We start from the raw sequence: 15,774 nt of genomic DNA on the forward strand, positions 1-15,774 counted from the left end.
ACCTAATGACTTTGATTCACATTTCAAACTATCCAAGGACAGAGAGTCAAAGCAATAACCCTGTGCGTGACTTCTTGCAGACAGCTACACTCACTAGGCAGCTATTATCTCTCAGACCAGCTGGCTTGTGTTTTTCAGGATCTCTGCTCTGGAGCCCTTCCAGCCTGTTGCATTTAGCTGGAATGTTTGTGGCAGAATTAGTCCAGGAAACTCCTTTCCTCAACCCATAAACTTCCACCAGGGCACCAGTGCAACTGCACCGCTCTGAATAAAGGCCTGGAGCTGAGCAAGGCAGATGCAGAAGAAAACAGAACTGGAAGGAAAAAAGGCTGATTAAGGATTGATTAAACCCGTGGCAAACAGGAGTCTTCTTCACTGATTATGCCCTTGGTACTCTTTCACAGAATAGTTACTTTGTTCAAAGCCAGATCCAGTGTTTGCCACAGAGCATTGCAGACATTCCCATTTTAATTTCCAGAAAACCCGGAGCTCTTTGTTTAGAACTATTTGATACATGATCTGTCTTCATTAATAATTTCATGCTCAAAATAAAGTTCTGTAATCAAGTCCTTGCACTCTTTAATAACCCTGAAACCCTCTCTCTAAAACTTCTCCTGTGTGTCTTCCTACATGAATTTACATCTCCTTTTCTAGACCCTCCCTTCTCCTTTCCAGCCCATTCTCTCTGCTGCCCAGATGTGTGCCCAGGGACTCTCCCTCACTTTTTTTTCTGGGATGCAGGCTCATTCAGGTAATTTTCAACACTTGACATTTCTTTCCCCTACAAAAAACCTAGATCTTTCCTGTCTACAAAAAAAAAAAACCTGTCTTTCCTCTGTCTGCTATCCAAGCTATTGTCTCACATTCCTCTGCAACTATTCTGATAGCCCACAGACAAATTTGTATGGAGAAAGCTCTGGGAGTATAACACTCTACAAAGAGAAAAACATCCTTACTGCCTCCTGAGGATTCAGAATTACAACACTGTAAAATTACTCTGGCTAAATCCATCTCTTCATACGTCTCTACACACCAGATCTCGGTCTGTAACACAAGAAAAATGAACCTTTTTCCATCAGAGCTCAGGGAGCAGGAGCAGGCAAGGACATGCCAGGCTCCTGTCTCTCTGTTGGAGCCACTCACCACATCTTGCAGTACCCACACATGTGGCTCTCAGCACTTCCTTGGCTGGAGCACACCTGTGTGTTGGTAATTTTTCATCACACACCTACCCCTATTTGTCAACATATCACACCAGCACATCTTAAACCAAGCCTATTATTACCTCAGACTTGGGGGTGCACCTGACAGAGCAGCCAGGCACACCTTGCAGTCACCCAAATACAATTTAAGCTCCTTGGCCAAGGCCCTTTTTCACCTTTAGTTTCACTAGTTTAGATACTGTTCAACACCTGCTCAATACAATGTTCCTTTCCTGTGTTAACACAGTGGGGCTTTCATCCTGTTTGGGTAAGGAGGCAATACACAACTTCAGTAGATTCTCCTTCTATCAAAAGCAGAAGTATAAGCTCATGTGAAGAGAAAATAAAGTACTCTACCTTTTTTTTTTTTTTTTTCTTCTCTCTCTCTCTAACTGCATTACTTGGAGGGAAAATCTGTTTAAAAAAAAAAAAGAGAAAAAGTTGAGTGTGTCAGTACTTTTAAACTAACCCTGCATTTCTCACCAGAATCAGAACTTTAGTCTTTAAGGAAGTGCAGAAGTTTTTCTGCATCATTAATACCAAATAAATGACAAAGAAGGAAGAAGAAAATACATAAAAGCTCTCATTATATGCAAAACAGATGGAGGGAAGCTGCTTTGTGAGGCATCATATTCTAAACCTGAAGTGGGAACTGAATTTTTTATATAATCCTAATAGCTAGTTACTGATAATGTTGTTCTGAAGTAAAAAAGATGACTTCTGTCTGTTCTTCTAAAATATTAACTAAAAATAAAAAAATTATTTCTAGATATCCCAAGCTGAGAACATAGGCACAGGAGAAAAGCTTATATTCTCCATGCCCTTAAAACCATTACATTGTCATCTTCAAATAAACACCTCAGCCCAGCAGGTGCCTAGAACATACAAAAAAGTGTGTGGAACACAATGTTCTGAAGAAATCTTCATGGATACAGTTCTAGTCTTCAAAAATACCTCTGAAAAAAAGTTTTACAAGGTATCAATGGCTATGAAAACAAAATTCTTTCTCACAATCAAAAGTTTTCCCATTTCTAGAGCCAAAGACAAAATCTGAAGATTTACAAGGTTCACTTTTAAATTTTGTGGGTTTGGAGGGGGTTTATATTTCACATTTTGGTTTGGAGCATTTCACTGGTTTTTAGTCACAATATTGTCCAAATTAACTTCTTGTAGCAGTATCAAAAGCAAAGAAAATCCTGTGATGAAATCTGCTTTTTTGCCCTCATAATAAACAAAGTGCTCCAGACACCAGACGTCAGTAAGGAACTGTCTGGGAAGAGATAATTTTAAAGTGCTTTGAAAAAAGAAAGCAGCAGGGTGGTGTCTAGTCACGATAAGTTATTTTGAAAACACACTGGATAGTGCTGATACTAGAGCATGATGACAGCACATAACAATCTGAGCAAATACAACCAAAAAGGGTAAAATGGGAACTTTTGTGTTGTTACAGAGAATGGTGAGAACAACAAACACACACTACACATAATTAAGTTCATGTGTATTAACTTTCTTGCCATGAAAAGTTAATGGTTCACCTCAAAAAAAAAAAAAAAAAGCTGCTCTAAAGTCTTTTATTTCCATGTTACAATGAACCTTGGATCAACTAAGACTTTGTTGATGTGTGTGTGTAGAGTTATTTATGATGTTTGTTTTCTCACAAATTTGATTTTCTTGTACAAATCACAAAGACTTTTCTGGTGCTTCTTGTGTTTCTGTCCATGGTATGTGGCTCTCTTGCATCAACATCATTTTACAAATCAAGACTGGCTGAAGTTCAGTTTTGTTTTGAATGGAGCACAAAAATGAGCTTCCTATATTAAAAGTCTGTCCTATGTGTTATGGTCACATAATATCAAGAGAAGGACTGAGTCACACTGTTCTTCCAGTTTACTGTAACTCCTCAGAATTCACTGGGGCTGCTCCTGACCCTAAAAAGCAACAAAATCAGGCCTCTCTTTTACGGGATTGTTTCCCAGGAAACTTTAGGACTTAGGTTGCTAAATAAATAGCTGTGTATCACAAGTTAATTCATGCTCCCTCCTCCTCCACCCCACCTCATTTCTTTAACAAAAAAGGAGCATGAGTGGAAAGACAGACAGGATTAATAAATCATGCGTGATGGGGAGTCAAAATAATCAACTTCACAGAGTTTTTCAATTCAAATTTTTAAAATCTGTTTTACTTACATGGAAAACCATTCACTTAAATAATTTTGTGCCTGACTTCTACTCTTTTTCTATTCAGAATTAGTCTATTCCTCTATATTGTCACCATATCTAGCTATCCATGGAAGGGCCAGGAAAAATATTCCGTCTGTAATTCAGTATTTCTCTCCCTTTTATCTTAAAAAGAGACTTTTCTGCTTCAGCACTATCCAACATTCAACATTTTGGATAGGTCAAGTACTTGTTTAAACATTCAATATTGCTGTCCTTATTCTCCTCTGTACTGCATCTGTAATATATCAAACACAGGACTGAGCCAAGATCAATACAAGGATGTGTGAGGGGAAAAAAATGGGCACTAGGTCCTGTCCTTCTTAAGGAGGAATTTGCAGCAGTAGGTTCATCTGGCAACAACCTGTTTTCTGTTTGGGGAAGGGTATAATGTCTCTAGAAACACACCACAAAATGAGGCACGTGCTGTTGGACCAAGGCCTCTTGCCCTTTTCAAGATCCAGAAACTTTAGAGATGAAGAAGTCACTTTATCTGCTCTTAGGGTTGCACGTGGTTTGGGGGGCAGCTGGGAACTCACCCAGGCCAAACCAATTCTCCTGGCCTCTGCAGCAACCCACACGTGGCCACCATCTCTGCCCAGCCCCTGGGTTCCACACACATTCCAGCTGCAGGACGAGCTGAGTCCCCAGCCAAGACAATTGCTGGAAGCCTCGTGCTAGAACAATGTACAGCCCATGGCCTCCTCCCTGCACATCCTGAATTCCTTCTGGAAATGACAGATGCTGAGAGTGCAGGAGCCCATCTGACCAAGGCCAGAGCAGACCTGGAGCACAGAGCACGATAACTGCACAGCCATGGATTAGTGAAGGACAATGAGCCGAACTTCTGTGGGAATCACTGGACCTTCCACATCCCCACTAAATGTTCCTGTTGCCCACGGGTCCTGCCATGTGACGGGAGAAACACCACATGAGGTTCTGCTCTCCTGTTTACAAAACCTGAGTAACTCAGTCAGCTAAAACAATCTGGCTCCCCTGTTGTGTACGAGTTCAGGTTATAAAGCAATTTCTATTCAGCTCCAACTGTACAGATTCCACAGTGCTATTTTTCATGTTGTTTCTAATGAAGATGAACTCATTGGTTTTACTGTGTGCTTCATTTTGTTTTGTTTTTCAAACACTAGGGAAATATTTCCAACACTTTTCAAAACTTCTGTGTTTTTTAAAAGGGAAAACTTATCTCTTCCTCTACTCTTAAGACATTCAAATCATCCCTTTCCTTGTCAAAACTAGACGTGGCTTACTGCTGAAACTTGAAAGGAAGCATGAAAATATTTTTCCGTGAGAATAAGAGCCTCCACCTGGCAAGAAAAATAGTCAACTGTTCTCTAAAGTGATGAGCTTTGGAAAACCTACAGTCTGCATATACAAGAAAGGAAAATCCCATTCCTGTGATAACCATGCCTACAAACAGAACTGGACAGGAATGTAGGTCTGGGATGGGCAAATTTTCCATTTATAGATGAGATGGGTTTGGATGCTGGCCATGGTGTTCTTCCTACTTAATTGAAGTTGCCTCTCCCCTCATTACAAAGCCCATTCTCCCACAGAAACAACTGAGAAGGTTTGGTCTTTGTTGATGCTTTGGTACTTCCTCTTTTTACAGGGCTTGACCTAGAGAAAATCAAGCGAAGTATTTGCCAGTCCCACATTAATCCACCTCTCCAGTCTGTGATCAGAAGGTTTCTTTTTAGAAGTTAAAGAAAAGACACAAAAGACACTGACATGTTTCTGCTTCCACAGCAACCAGTCCTGGCCTGTGCAAGGAAGTTGCAGTTTAATTAAACCAGTTCAAAAACTGATGCTGTTAAATTAATGTGAAGTCTTTGGGAGGATGGATGTTATTTTACTGGAATCGTTTCTACTGTTTTAACTGAAGTGGTAAGGAAGGGATTTAAGCTAAATCAATACACAACATACTTCAACTGATATGTGTCCAAAAAAGGCATTTGCATCAGCATAATGAAACAGTGCAAGATTTTCATGTAGACAAGACTCAGAAGAAAATATAACTATATTATTCTTTGGGAATATCATGAACATGCCTTGTTTTGCCCTTGTCTGCTGTCAACACCTCCTCCACTGCCTCCAGGGGTCTGCTCCCCACTGCCTGACAGTTTTATTAACTCTCTCTTCCTGTCCTGTTTACCCCCAGGTACCCATTTGTTGGCAAGTTACACTTCTCTTTATCACCAAACCACCACCCCATTTGATGTAGTTCTCAAAAACTGTAGCTTCCTGCAGTTCTGCTCAGTTAAAAGGTTCCTCTTCAGGGTAGTTTCAACTTGACCTTCCCCAGATTTTCCCCTTTCCTCTACCTGTAACAGTAATAATTACTCCAGCTTCAGAAAGCAATTGCCTGGGTTTTTCTCAGAACCCAAAATATATTGTTTCAGGTTTCTTGTGCTGTGGAAACATCAGACTGTGATTACTCCTTCTGGGAGGCCCATCTTAATCCAGAGGGTGACATATAGTGAGAAAAAGTATTTTAAAAAGGCCATTTTTAGCAGCTACTCTCTCAGCTTTGCATGATATCCCAGCACCTCTTGAGCTCACTGGTTTACACTAGAGTGGGGAATGTCCTGGGGAAGAAGGAAAAGGTCAGTTCTTATTCTTCTTACTGTTCTTGGTTTGCCCCCAGAGGCCAGCATGGCCAGGTCAACCCTGGGACGAAGATCCTGAGGAATTTTTTCCCCCTGTTTTGCCTGAGGCACCAGCACTGCTGCCCTGGGAGCTGCAGGGAGAACACAGGAGATCCCTGGGGATGAGGCACAGAAAAACAGCGCTGAAATCTCAACATCCAGCCATTCCGAGCACACCAGGGCCAACATACAGCATAGGTCAGACAGAATTTGGTACTACACTGGCTGAACAAAGAGCTGGCAAACATTTTACCAAATGGTTCCTTTCCACACTATTGGATCTGTGGCAAATTTCCCAATGGAAGCAGCTTCTTGCCACAAATGTGCAGTTAACAACCCAAATCTGTACAGCACACCCTGCTTCCTACCAGCTGCACATGGCCACAGACCCCACAGACAGCTGCAGGCAAAAGCTGGAGCTGTTGAGCACAGGAGAGCGCTCCCAGTTGTAGTAAATCCAACCATATTAAATTTTAGATAGTCTTTCTGCTTCTCCTTGGACACAAAGGATGAAGGTAAGTGCCTTGTTAACAGGAGCGAGAAAACAGACTTGATTTCCCCTCCACGTGCATAACAGTGCTTAAAAGTGCAAGTTTTGGAACACCTTTGGTTGGAGATCATCTCACATTTCAGAGCAAAAGACAGCAGGGAAAATGGAATTCTTCTCTATGTCATGAGTTTAAGGATCAGACAATTCAGAAAATTGGTATGTGAGAGCTGGCTTGCAGTTATCTCTTGCAATTTCCTCTTTAAACACAGATTTGTATCTTTTGAATCCCTACCAGACAATTTTCAAGTCTATTAATTTATTACAAACGTAAGCCACCTTTATTTTTTTTCTTCTTATCCTTTTTTAGGAAAAGAGGCAGAGGAAGAGAGATTTCCAATTTCTCATTATTACAAAATCTAAGGAATACAATATCCAGTGCAATCTGCTGAGTTAAGACTGAAGAAAAAGCAGTGGCCACAAACAAGTTTAACTCTGCCCCCGTGTGTGCAAACATTAGAACACATCCATCCACCCTGGATCCTGCTCTGGTTTTGTGCTAAAGGGTGTGTTAGTTTGTGGCAGTAATTATATATGGCATCCACAGTGACCATGAAGCTACAGCACACTTCTACACTCACATATCTTTGCATTATGAAACTCTTTTATTACTGCATTGGCTGCTAAAAAACAAGACACAAAGATATGCCTGCTGCCCACAATAATAATAATAATAATAATAATAAAATAAATATTATAATAAATAATTATAAATAAGTATATAAAAATAAATATATAAAAGCATAATATAATATAAATAATTATATTATAAAAAATTATAAAACAGGAAAAAGTGAAGAAAAGAAAGAAAAAGGAAAGGAAAGAAAGGAAAGAAAGGAAAGAAAGGAAAGAAAGGAAAGAAAGGAAAGAAAGGAAAGAAAGGAAAGAAAGGAAAGAAAGGAAAGAAAGGAAAGAAAGGAAAGAAAGGAAAGAAAGGAAAGAAAGGAAAGAAAGGAAAGAAAGGAAAGAAAGGAAAGGAAAGGAAAGAAAGGAAGGAAAGGAAAGAAAGGAAGGAAAGAAAGAAAGGAAAGAAAGGAAAGGAAAGAAAGGGCAGTTCTGTAATTTTACCAGAGGGATGATTCTGTTAAGACGGGGGAAAAACAGGGACTTAATTTTACTTCTCACAGTTGGCACGCATGCCCTGTGTGAATTTCCCTGTCCTGCACTGGGCCTCACCTTTCAGCCTGAGAAGGGGATACCAACACCTTTGGGGAGGGTGAAAAGGAGCTCCTTCCTCCTCTGCAAACTCCCCCTGAGGTTTCTCCAGCTGTCTCACTTCATCAGCACACAAGGTGACAAGGCTCCATCAAAGGGAGATGGCACTGCAGGAGTTGATCCTGGCAGAAACACCAGCAGGACCAGGACACACCTGCCCTCAACCCTTATCTTCTCATAAGGGAAAGGTCTGCAGGGCACACCACTGCCAAGCTCCAAGTAATCACTGTAATTTTTAATCTGTTTTTTTGATTCTGCTGTATTTCTTCTCTCATGTGGATTTCTCAGTCCCCTCTGGGCCAAGCTCCTTCAGAATACTCCCTCATGGGGAGCTCTGTTTATCTCAGTTCTCTGGGTGAGGAAGAAAACTCGAAAGCTCATCAGGATCTTGTTTCTCATGTTTATTAGGATGCTATCACAAAACTTGGCAGGTCTTTCCAGACTTTCTACACAATTTCAAATCACTACAACCTGGCACACTTTGGGCTCTGATGGCACAAAACGGCCTCGAACTGTGCAGCTTTTTTATCTTTATACTTATTCTTATCTAATTAACAACAGACACATATATTATTTTTCTTAATGACCTAATGAACCAACACCTGTGTGCTGCACTGTGACATTTTTTATCCAATCACTTACTATTACCCAAAAACTTTTTGAAGAAGAAAATGAAGAAGAAAGAAGGAAAAGAGACAACACCCTAAATCCTCCATCTTGTCTTCTGCTGTCTAAACTAGTTTAAACTCTAAACTAGTTTTTTCACCCAGTGACTTAAGACAACTCTCTAATCTACACACTTACACTTTTAGCTTTATCTAACTCAGAGCTAAGCATCAGAGATAAGGGCACACACTCTGTGTCTCAGACTACAACAATCACCTCGTCAATCTTTAATTGATTTCAGCTTTTTCATTAACCTTTGTGAACTGAGTGTACAAAAGGAAATGTCACAGCCTTGTTTGCCGGATGTGGGAGGGTCCAGAGCACCAGTGACGCCCCAGCACTGTCCCAGCCCTGGCCAGTGACCACTGTAAAACCAGACAGGCGAGAGGCAGCTGTGCTGAGGCAACCAGGAGGGAGTGCAGGATCATGGCCACCTACGTGCAGCTGAACATCGCTGCCAAGATGCCTCTCGTGGGGCTGGGTACCTGGCAGGTAAGAGCTACAGAGTAAAGCACCTGTAATGCAGAGCTCCCAGGCACAAAACTTCACTGCCCCTAGTCCAGCTCTGCACAGCTGTCCTGGGGCTCTGCTCTGCCTGGCTGTTGGGCTGAGTGTGAGTTGGAGTGGAGCTACACATAAATGGCTGGAGGTTGATTTCCAGCCCTGGAGTCCATGTTTACCACTGCAAGAAACAGTGGTTTTGTAAATGAAAAAACCCCACCAACCTGCACTGGGGGGAGGGATTGCTTTCCCTAACATGGTTTTCCTGGTTTTATTTATTTCCTAGAATACAGGTCTTTGACAAGCACTGATTCTTAATATTGATGCATTTTCTCCAGTCTGCAGCTGGGCAAGCAAAAGCTGCGGTGATGGCTGCCATCGATGCCGGGTACCGCCACTTCGACTGTGCCTACGTGTACCTGAATGAGAATGAAATTGGGGAAGGGATCCAGCAGAAAATCAAAGAAGGAGCTGTGAAAAGGGAAGACCTCTCTGTTGTCAGCAAGGTAAGGATCAAATGATCCTGCAGCCTGGAGCACAGCTCGGGGAATGCTTTGTGTAAAGTATTTTTATTAGAAATAAAATAGGAAGATAGCAGGAAGGTAAGAAATAGAGATAAACTTTACGTTATAGGATAAAGCAAATCATAACAGCATTCAGGTCACTGCTGATACAAGATTATAGCTTCACCCGTTTCTGTAGGGAGAGTTAGGAAGGACACACCATGTCTGCACCCTGATGTGGTGACCCAGCACTCCTGGGGGATGGATTGATCAGAGCAAAAGAAGAGAAGCAGGAAAAGGCAGAGTGGACCAGATAGCCCAGAGCAACGTAGAAACAAGTGATGCAGAGGTCAGAGACCACTCAGTGTAAAGGACTGATAGAGGCAGAAGCAGCTTGCTAATGACACCCTGCTGACTGCTAAAGCACAGCAGAGCACACAGGCCTGTCACTACCTGGTGCTTGTTCCAGCAGTTGGCTCAGAGCATTGCCAAAGGGGTGTCCCTGCCATGGGAGGTGTCTTTCAGGGCACCTTGGGACACTCAGCACATGTCCCAAGGAAGGTGGGGATGGTGAGTTTTCCTTCATATTACAAAAATCAGACTATTTAGCTGGAATCTGGAGTTACTTCTTACCTAAGTAAAGGTTGGGGGCAACCACTCTTTATGGTTTGTGTTGTATCTCCTTGGCTTTGCCTGCTACATGCAGTGCAGAGTTCTGTGCGTGCTCGGGAAGAACAGATTCACCACTGCCTCTGGGAGCCCCCTACTGCCAGGGCACACCCTGGGGCAAAGGGGGTAGCACAAATGATGGGTGAACTCATGGAACCTGACACTGGCACACACTGCCCCCAGAGTCACAGGCCAGGCCCATCCCAGAGCTTGCCACATCTGAAGAGCACTAGGCTGGCCTCATGCCACATCTCATTACAAAGAACAGGGAGCAATTCTGTGCTGTGCAGGAGAGCACCCCAGAGCTTTAACCAGGAGGTCACAGTCTGCCCTGCTTTTGTCTCCAGCTGTGGTGCACCTTTCATGAGAAGCCTCTGGTGAAGAAAGCCTGCCAGAAGACTCTTGCTGACCTGAAATTGGACTACCTGGATCTCTACCTCATGCACTGGCCTTTTGGCTTCAAGGTACAGTAACAGCAGGTCTCATTCCTGGCAGAGCTCCTCAGAAGTGCCAGGAGCACTTGCAGCACCACTGCTGCTCCAGAAAGAGCCCGTGCCTGTTGTGCCCGCACTGCCCCAGTGCTGCCCATCCCGCTCTGCCCCTGATCTCTGCCCCGACAGCGCTGCCTGCACAGCGTCCTCTGCCCTCCTGATAACGGGCAGGCAGAGCCAGCACTGAGGTCAGGCCCCTGGCTGCAAGCAATAGCTGTTCCTCTTTCCCTTTCCTTTACAACCCCAAAGTGTGATCTTCTGAAGGAAAAGCCCCTGGGACAGAGGGGTGCAGCTTGCTGCCTGACAGAAATTCTTTCCTCTGCAGGTTACAGAATCACATATTGCAAGTAAACACTTCTGTTTCCCATTTCTTTCTTGATTCTCCAAATCCTTCATACAGTACAGATTGAGCTGACCTTGCCTGTAGGAGCCTTAATGTTGTTTCACAGACTTTGGATCTCAAAAAGATGATGCCTATGCAAATCTCTATTCTGCCTTATGCTTTTGAGCTCAACTCCATTCCTTCAATATTGTTCTAGTTAGCTTTATGTGGACAAAGTTGTCAAGTGAAACTGCACAATATTGTGGTATTTAGATAATTCAAATAATTCAAAATACTTTGGCCAAACTGTCCAGTTAGAAGCTGCTCTAATTTTTCTAATACAGCAGTTTCAACAATGAGCATCCCCATGGGACATCTGTCAGCAGATGCACTCCAGTATGAAGGTCTGTGTTCCCAAGTCAATCCTCCATTATATCTTTTTTAATAACAACTAAAGAAACTGTTACTTGAACACTACTTGAAGTGAACTCATGTAGGACTCCAGAATATAGTTCTATAAGTTAACCACCTCCCTGCATGTACTCTGTGGATCATCACTTCAAAGGGTCCAGCAGAAACACCTGTCTTTATTGGCATAGTAGTTGACAAAAATTCAAGAACTAAGAATAAGAAGTGACCAAAGAACTAATTGAGTTATGGAGAGAATTGTTTGTTGTTTTGTTGGGTTTTTTTAATGCAGTATTAGATTTAGCTCCTTACATCCCTGTCGGGTGATTTTACACAGCTAGTGTCACAGCAGAGATTATTTCAAGCTTTTTTTCTCTCTCTCTCTCTGACAGGCTGGAGAGGAATTGTTTCCCAAAGATGACAAAGGCATGGCCATACCCAGCAACAGTGATCTTCTACAGACATGGGAGGTAAGTTCAGCCAGAGCAGAAGAGGAACATCCTCTGTCCTCATCAGTCTTTTCCATGCTTGCATTACCTTCAGCAGTCATAGAACTGTTGTCTCGTTCACACAAAATTAGTTGGAAGGAACCAATTTAATAAGGCAGTACAGACTGCCTTATTAAACTTAAATTTACTGCCTTATTAAACAAAATTACAAACTTGAATTTAAACTTAATAAGGCAGTACAAAATAGCTTTTCATAATGGGCATGCTTAATCCTTCCCTGGTTATTCTTATTCTCCGAGTGTCTTACTTGACTGGAGCTGCACAAGCACTTCCAGTGGCCACCACACTGAAGCTAGAAAATCTCACTGCAGAATAACAACTTGTTTTAATAACAAATTGTTTTCACCACAGTTCTTGTGCCTTTCTTGAGTTGCTCAAACAAATTTCACAGAAATAAAGACATTTTAGGTTGAAATCTGGCCTATAATGTGTGGGACAGCCCTCCACTGCTTGCACTGAGTGTCATCATTCTTCTCCTCATGCAACTCAGTGTGAATTTCTACACACTCAGGGAATGAGAATTTGGGCTTGGGTGAAATGGCATTAATGTGCCAGCATCTGCTTTTCCCTCAAAGAACTTTGCAACACTAAATAGTTCTCTTGTGCTGCTTGTGGTGGGAAACAAGTCACATTAAGAAGAAAATCATCATGAGCTGCCTTACACACTGGATGATGATTTTGTTGTTTTAGGCCATGGAAGAGCTGGTGGACTGTGGACTGGTTAAAGCCATTGGTGTCTCCAACTTCAACCATGAGCAGATTGAAAGAATCTTGAACAAGCCAGGACTGAAGCACAAACCTGCAAATGTCCAGGTGAGCTGCAAAATGACTGCAGGGGACTTGTTTTGTGGGATTATAAAGATCCAATTACAATTGCATGAGGAGATGCAAAAAGGAAAAACAAAGCAGACCCAGCATGTACTTCAAATTCCTCTCTGTGGATATTTCAGAGTACAGCACTTAGATACTTCTATTTTTTTTTTAATTTTTTTTTGTATCACCTTGCTCAACCACTGTTTAAGTGAGAGTTTTCCTGAAAACAGTCTTTCTGGGATAATAAAGAACCCAGAGATGAGTTTTGTGAAACACCCCTCAGCAAAAACTGTGTAAACACTTTGTATCATTATTATCATGGTATTATCATGGAGGCCATTGTCAAATCAGGGAAAAAGTCAGCCTCTAATTGGATTAGGGGAAAGTTTCTGGAGCACAATATTGCAGCAGTTCTGCCACTGTCAGACTGTTTGTTTTTGTGTTGGCAGATTGAATCTCACCCATACCTCACCCAGGAGAAGCTGATCAAGTACTGTCAGTCCAAAGGGCTGGCTGTGACTGCATACTGCCCCCTTGGCTCTCCTGATAGACCATGGTAAATTTGCTTTGCAATCTGCCAGGGAGCTGGTGGGGGTTATGACTGAAGCACTGAGACTGCACACACACCACTCATTTCTTATTTAAATACAGATCTCTCTTGCTGTGCTGAATCTTTCTGCAGAGGTTTCTTGCCACTGGTTTGTTTTCTCTCTGTAGGGCTAAGCCCGGGGATCCTTCCCTTCTGGATAACCCCAAGATCAAAGAGATTGCAGCCAAGCACAACAAAACCCCAGCACAGGTGGGCACTCCTTCCCAGTGCAGGAAAACAGAGCTCCAAAACAGGTAGAACCTCTATCCCTTCCCCATGAACTGTAGCACTTCTCTGATTTTTCCCTAACAATGCAGATTTTTTTTATTATATTACCTCCAGGACACACCTTTAACTCTTTGGCCATCAAAGAGATTCTAGACCACCTTCAGATGTCACTTCCCCTCTCAAGTCCTCTTGCAGAGGATGTAAGCCTTGCATAGACTGCTAAAATCCCAGATGCAAACAAAAGGAATTGACTGGCCTAAAACCAGAATGGAAAGAAGACCTTCCATGGGAGCTTCCAGCACTTTGCTTTCCAGGCAGTGCAACCTGGACTGCAGGGACAGGGATGATTTGAAATGCAGCTTGCACAAATGGAGATAGCTTAGAGAAAACAGCTGTTGGAACAGGAAGAAGGCTTCAGTTGTTTGTTCTTGCAGGTTCTCCTTCGCTTCCAGATCCAGAGAAATGTGATTGTGATTCCCAAATCTGTCACCCCACAGCGCATTGTGGAGAACTTCCAGGTGAGGGATTGGGATTGAGCTGCTGCCCCTCAGGGATGGCTGGGCAGTGATCCTTTATCACCCTTGCCATGGCCTCCTGCAGCAAGAGGACTGGACTTCTGCTTTATGCTTAACTGCACTTTACTGTGTGTTAACCCAGGCCTACTTTTGGAGACTTTAATCAGCAATCCTTACATGATATTATTCCCTGTTCCATGGCTTGTGGATGGATGAACAGGCACAGTTTGCTTGGAATCCCCACACAGGAACATGCCAGAAACATCTCATCTAGAATTAGCAATGGTCATAAAATAATCCCTTACGTCCATAAAACAAGTTGTTGCTCATAATTCAGCAGTCCATGTGTGAAAATGGATTCTCCAGTGTGGAGCTGCTGTTATATTTCTCTTAAGTTTGTTCAAAGAAGTGATTTCCACTTGTATCTCTTTTTAGGTGTTTGACTTTGAACTGACTAAAGAGGAGATGTCAACTCTTCTGACCTTCAACAGAAACTGGAGGGTCTGTGCAATGAATGTGTAAGTGACACTGATTGTTTTCTTCTAAATCTTAAATTCTGAATATTCTGTACATGTAATTTTGTGTCACAACTTCTAAATAACATGAAATTCAATTTACTTAAAAATCATGCCAACTCCAACTGGTTTGTCCCAAAATAATAACATTTTCAGGAGAAGGCTTGATATTTTCACTTTAAAAACGAAACAAAAATTAAACCAAACTGTATTCTCATTTTTAATTCTTCAGGAATCTCTCTGTAACTTGAATGACACAAAAAAATGGGTTCTGGATGTTCAACTCATCTCAGTCTGTATCAGAGAAAGGAGAATATGTATCTCCACCTGTTCTTACTGTGACTGCATGATGCAGGTCTTCCCTTGGTGGCTCCTCCATGCACACAGCATTATCTCTACACCACATTTGGATCATGTGTGAAAATAACATTCTCACTTTCATTTTTTTCAGGTCCAAAAACCTCAAGGAATACCCTTTCCATGCAGAATACTGAAGGTGCTTGAAACATTAGGTCTCTGGTGTCATCTGCCCTGGTGCTGCCAGTGAAGACATGGGATGTTTATCCCATGAAATTTGGCTTTTTTGGAAGAAGGAAGGAGTATTTTCTACAGCACCACTATTCAGTGGTTGCCTTCAGTCATGCATCAGCAGAAACCAGATGTTGACAAGCACACCCCACAGATCCACAATTTCATCAGAGGTGTCACGCATTTTAAATAAAATTAACTTTAAAATTCAAAAATCTAATTGAGGGAAAGTTTTCTGTCTGTTGTAGGAAAAACCCAAGGCCCTCCTGCCCAGAGATGCACAGAGGGGTGGGTTGCAGCCACCTGCACTGTGGGGACACAGATCCTGCCTGGGACACTCAGCATTTTCCCCTGCCATCCCTCAGCACCCACCTTGTCCCCTCCTTGCCGGCCACAGCCCCCGAGCCCTGGGCACAGCCCTGTTTTTAACAAATACAAGAATTATCAGAAGCTAAAGTCTTAAAGAAAAAAAAAAAACCTCTTGAGAAGACACAGAGACATTGGTGGGACCTCAGAGGATGCTCCTGGCTTGATCTGAACTCAGTGCAAGAAAGAGGCCAATGTCTTAAAATCAGATTAAATCTCTGCTCCCCTGTTTTACTCCTGCCTTAACAAGCATCTGGAAGTTGAACCAATGCACACCATTTAGCAACATCAACCTTCTGTTCCAATAA

General features: G+C 42.4%; 2 protein-coding genes across 6 annotated transcripts in view; one reads left to right on the plus strand and one right to left on the minus strand.

Moving 5' to 3' along the window:
• Positions 1-15,774, minus strand: part of BPGM (bisphosphoglycerate mutase) — a 34,524-nt gene that overhangs the window by 17,610 nt on the left and 1,140 nt on the right. For 2 of the 5 annotated variants that reach the window (XM_086886054.1, XM_086886062.1), the window contains exon 2: positions 1,560-1,616. The exons of 1 other annotated variant lie outside the window; for it this stretch is intronic. The gene's annotated coding sequence lies outside the window, so the exon portion shown is untranslated. Of the gene's footprint in view, positions 1-1,066; positions 1,241-1,559; positions 1,617-15,774 lie in introns of those variants that run through there. 2 more of the 5 variants (XM_086886057.1, XM_086886059.1) reach the window with 2 other exon arrangements.
• LOC111928118 (aldo-keto reductase family 1 member B7-like) lies at positions 8,768-15,320 on the plus strand. Its single transcript, XM_086886048.1, has 10 exons — positions 8,768-9,001; positions 9,349-9,516; positions 10,530-10,646; positions 11,796-11,873; positions 12,603-12,725; positions 13,175-13,281; positions 13,443-13,524; positions 13,977-14,060; positions 14,493-14,575; positions 15,024-15,320. The coding sequence occupies exons 1-10, from the start codon at positions 8,936-8,938 to the stop codon at positions 15,064-15,066; spliced, it is 951 nt and encodes a 316-aa protein (XP_086742174.1). The 5' UTR covers positions 8,768-8,935; the 3' UTR covers positions 15,067-15,320.

The sequence above is a fragment of the Cyanistes caeruleus genome, chromosome 4 (assembly GCF_971803275.1).
Source record: "Cyanistes caeruleus chromosome 4, bCyaCae1.hap1.1, whole genome shotgun sequence".
Classification (NCBI taxonomy): domain Eukaryota; kingdom Metazoa; phylum Chordata; class Aves; order Passeriformes; family Paridae; genus Cyanistes; species Cyanistes caeruleus.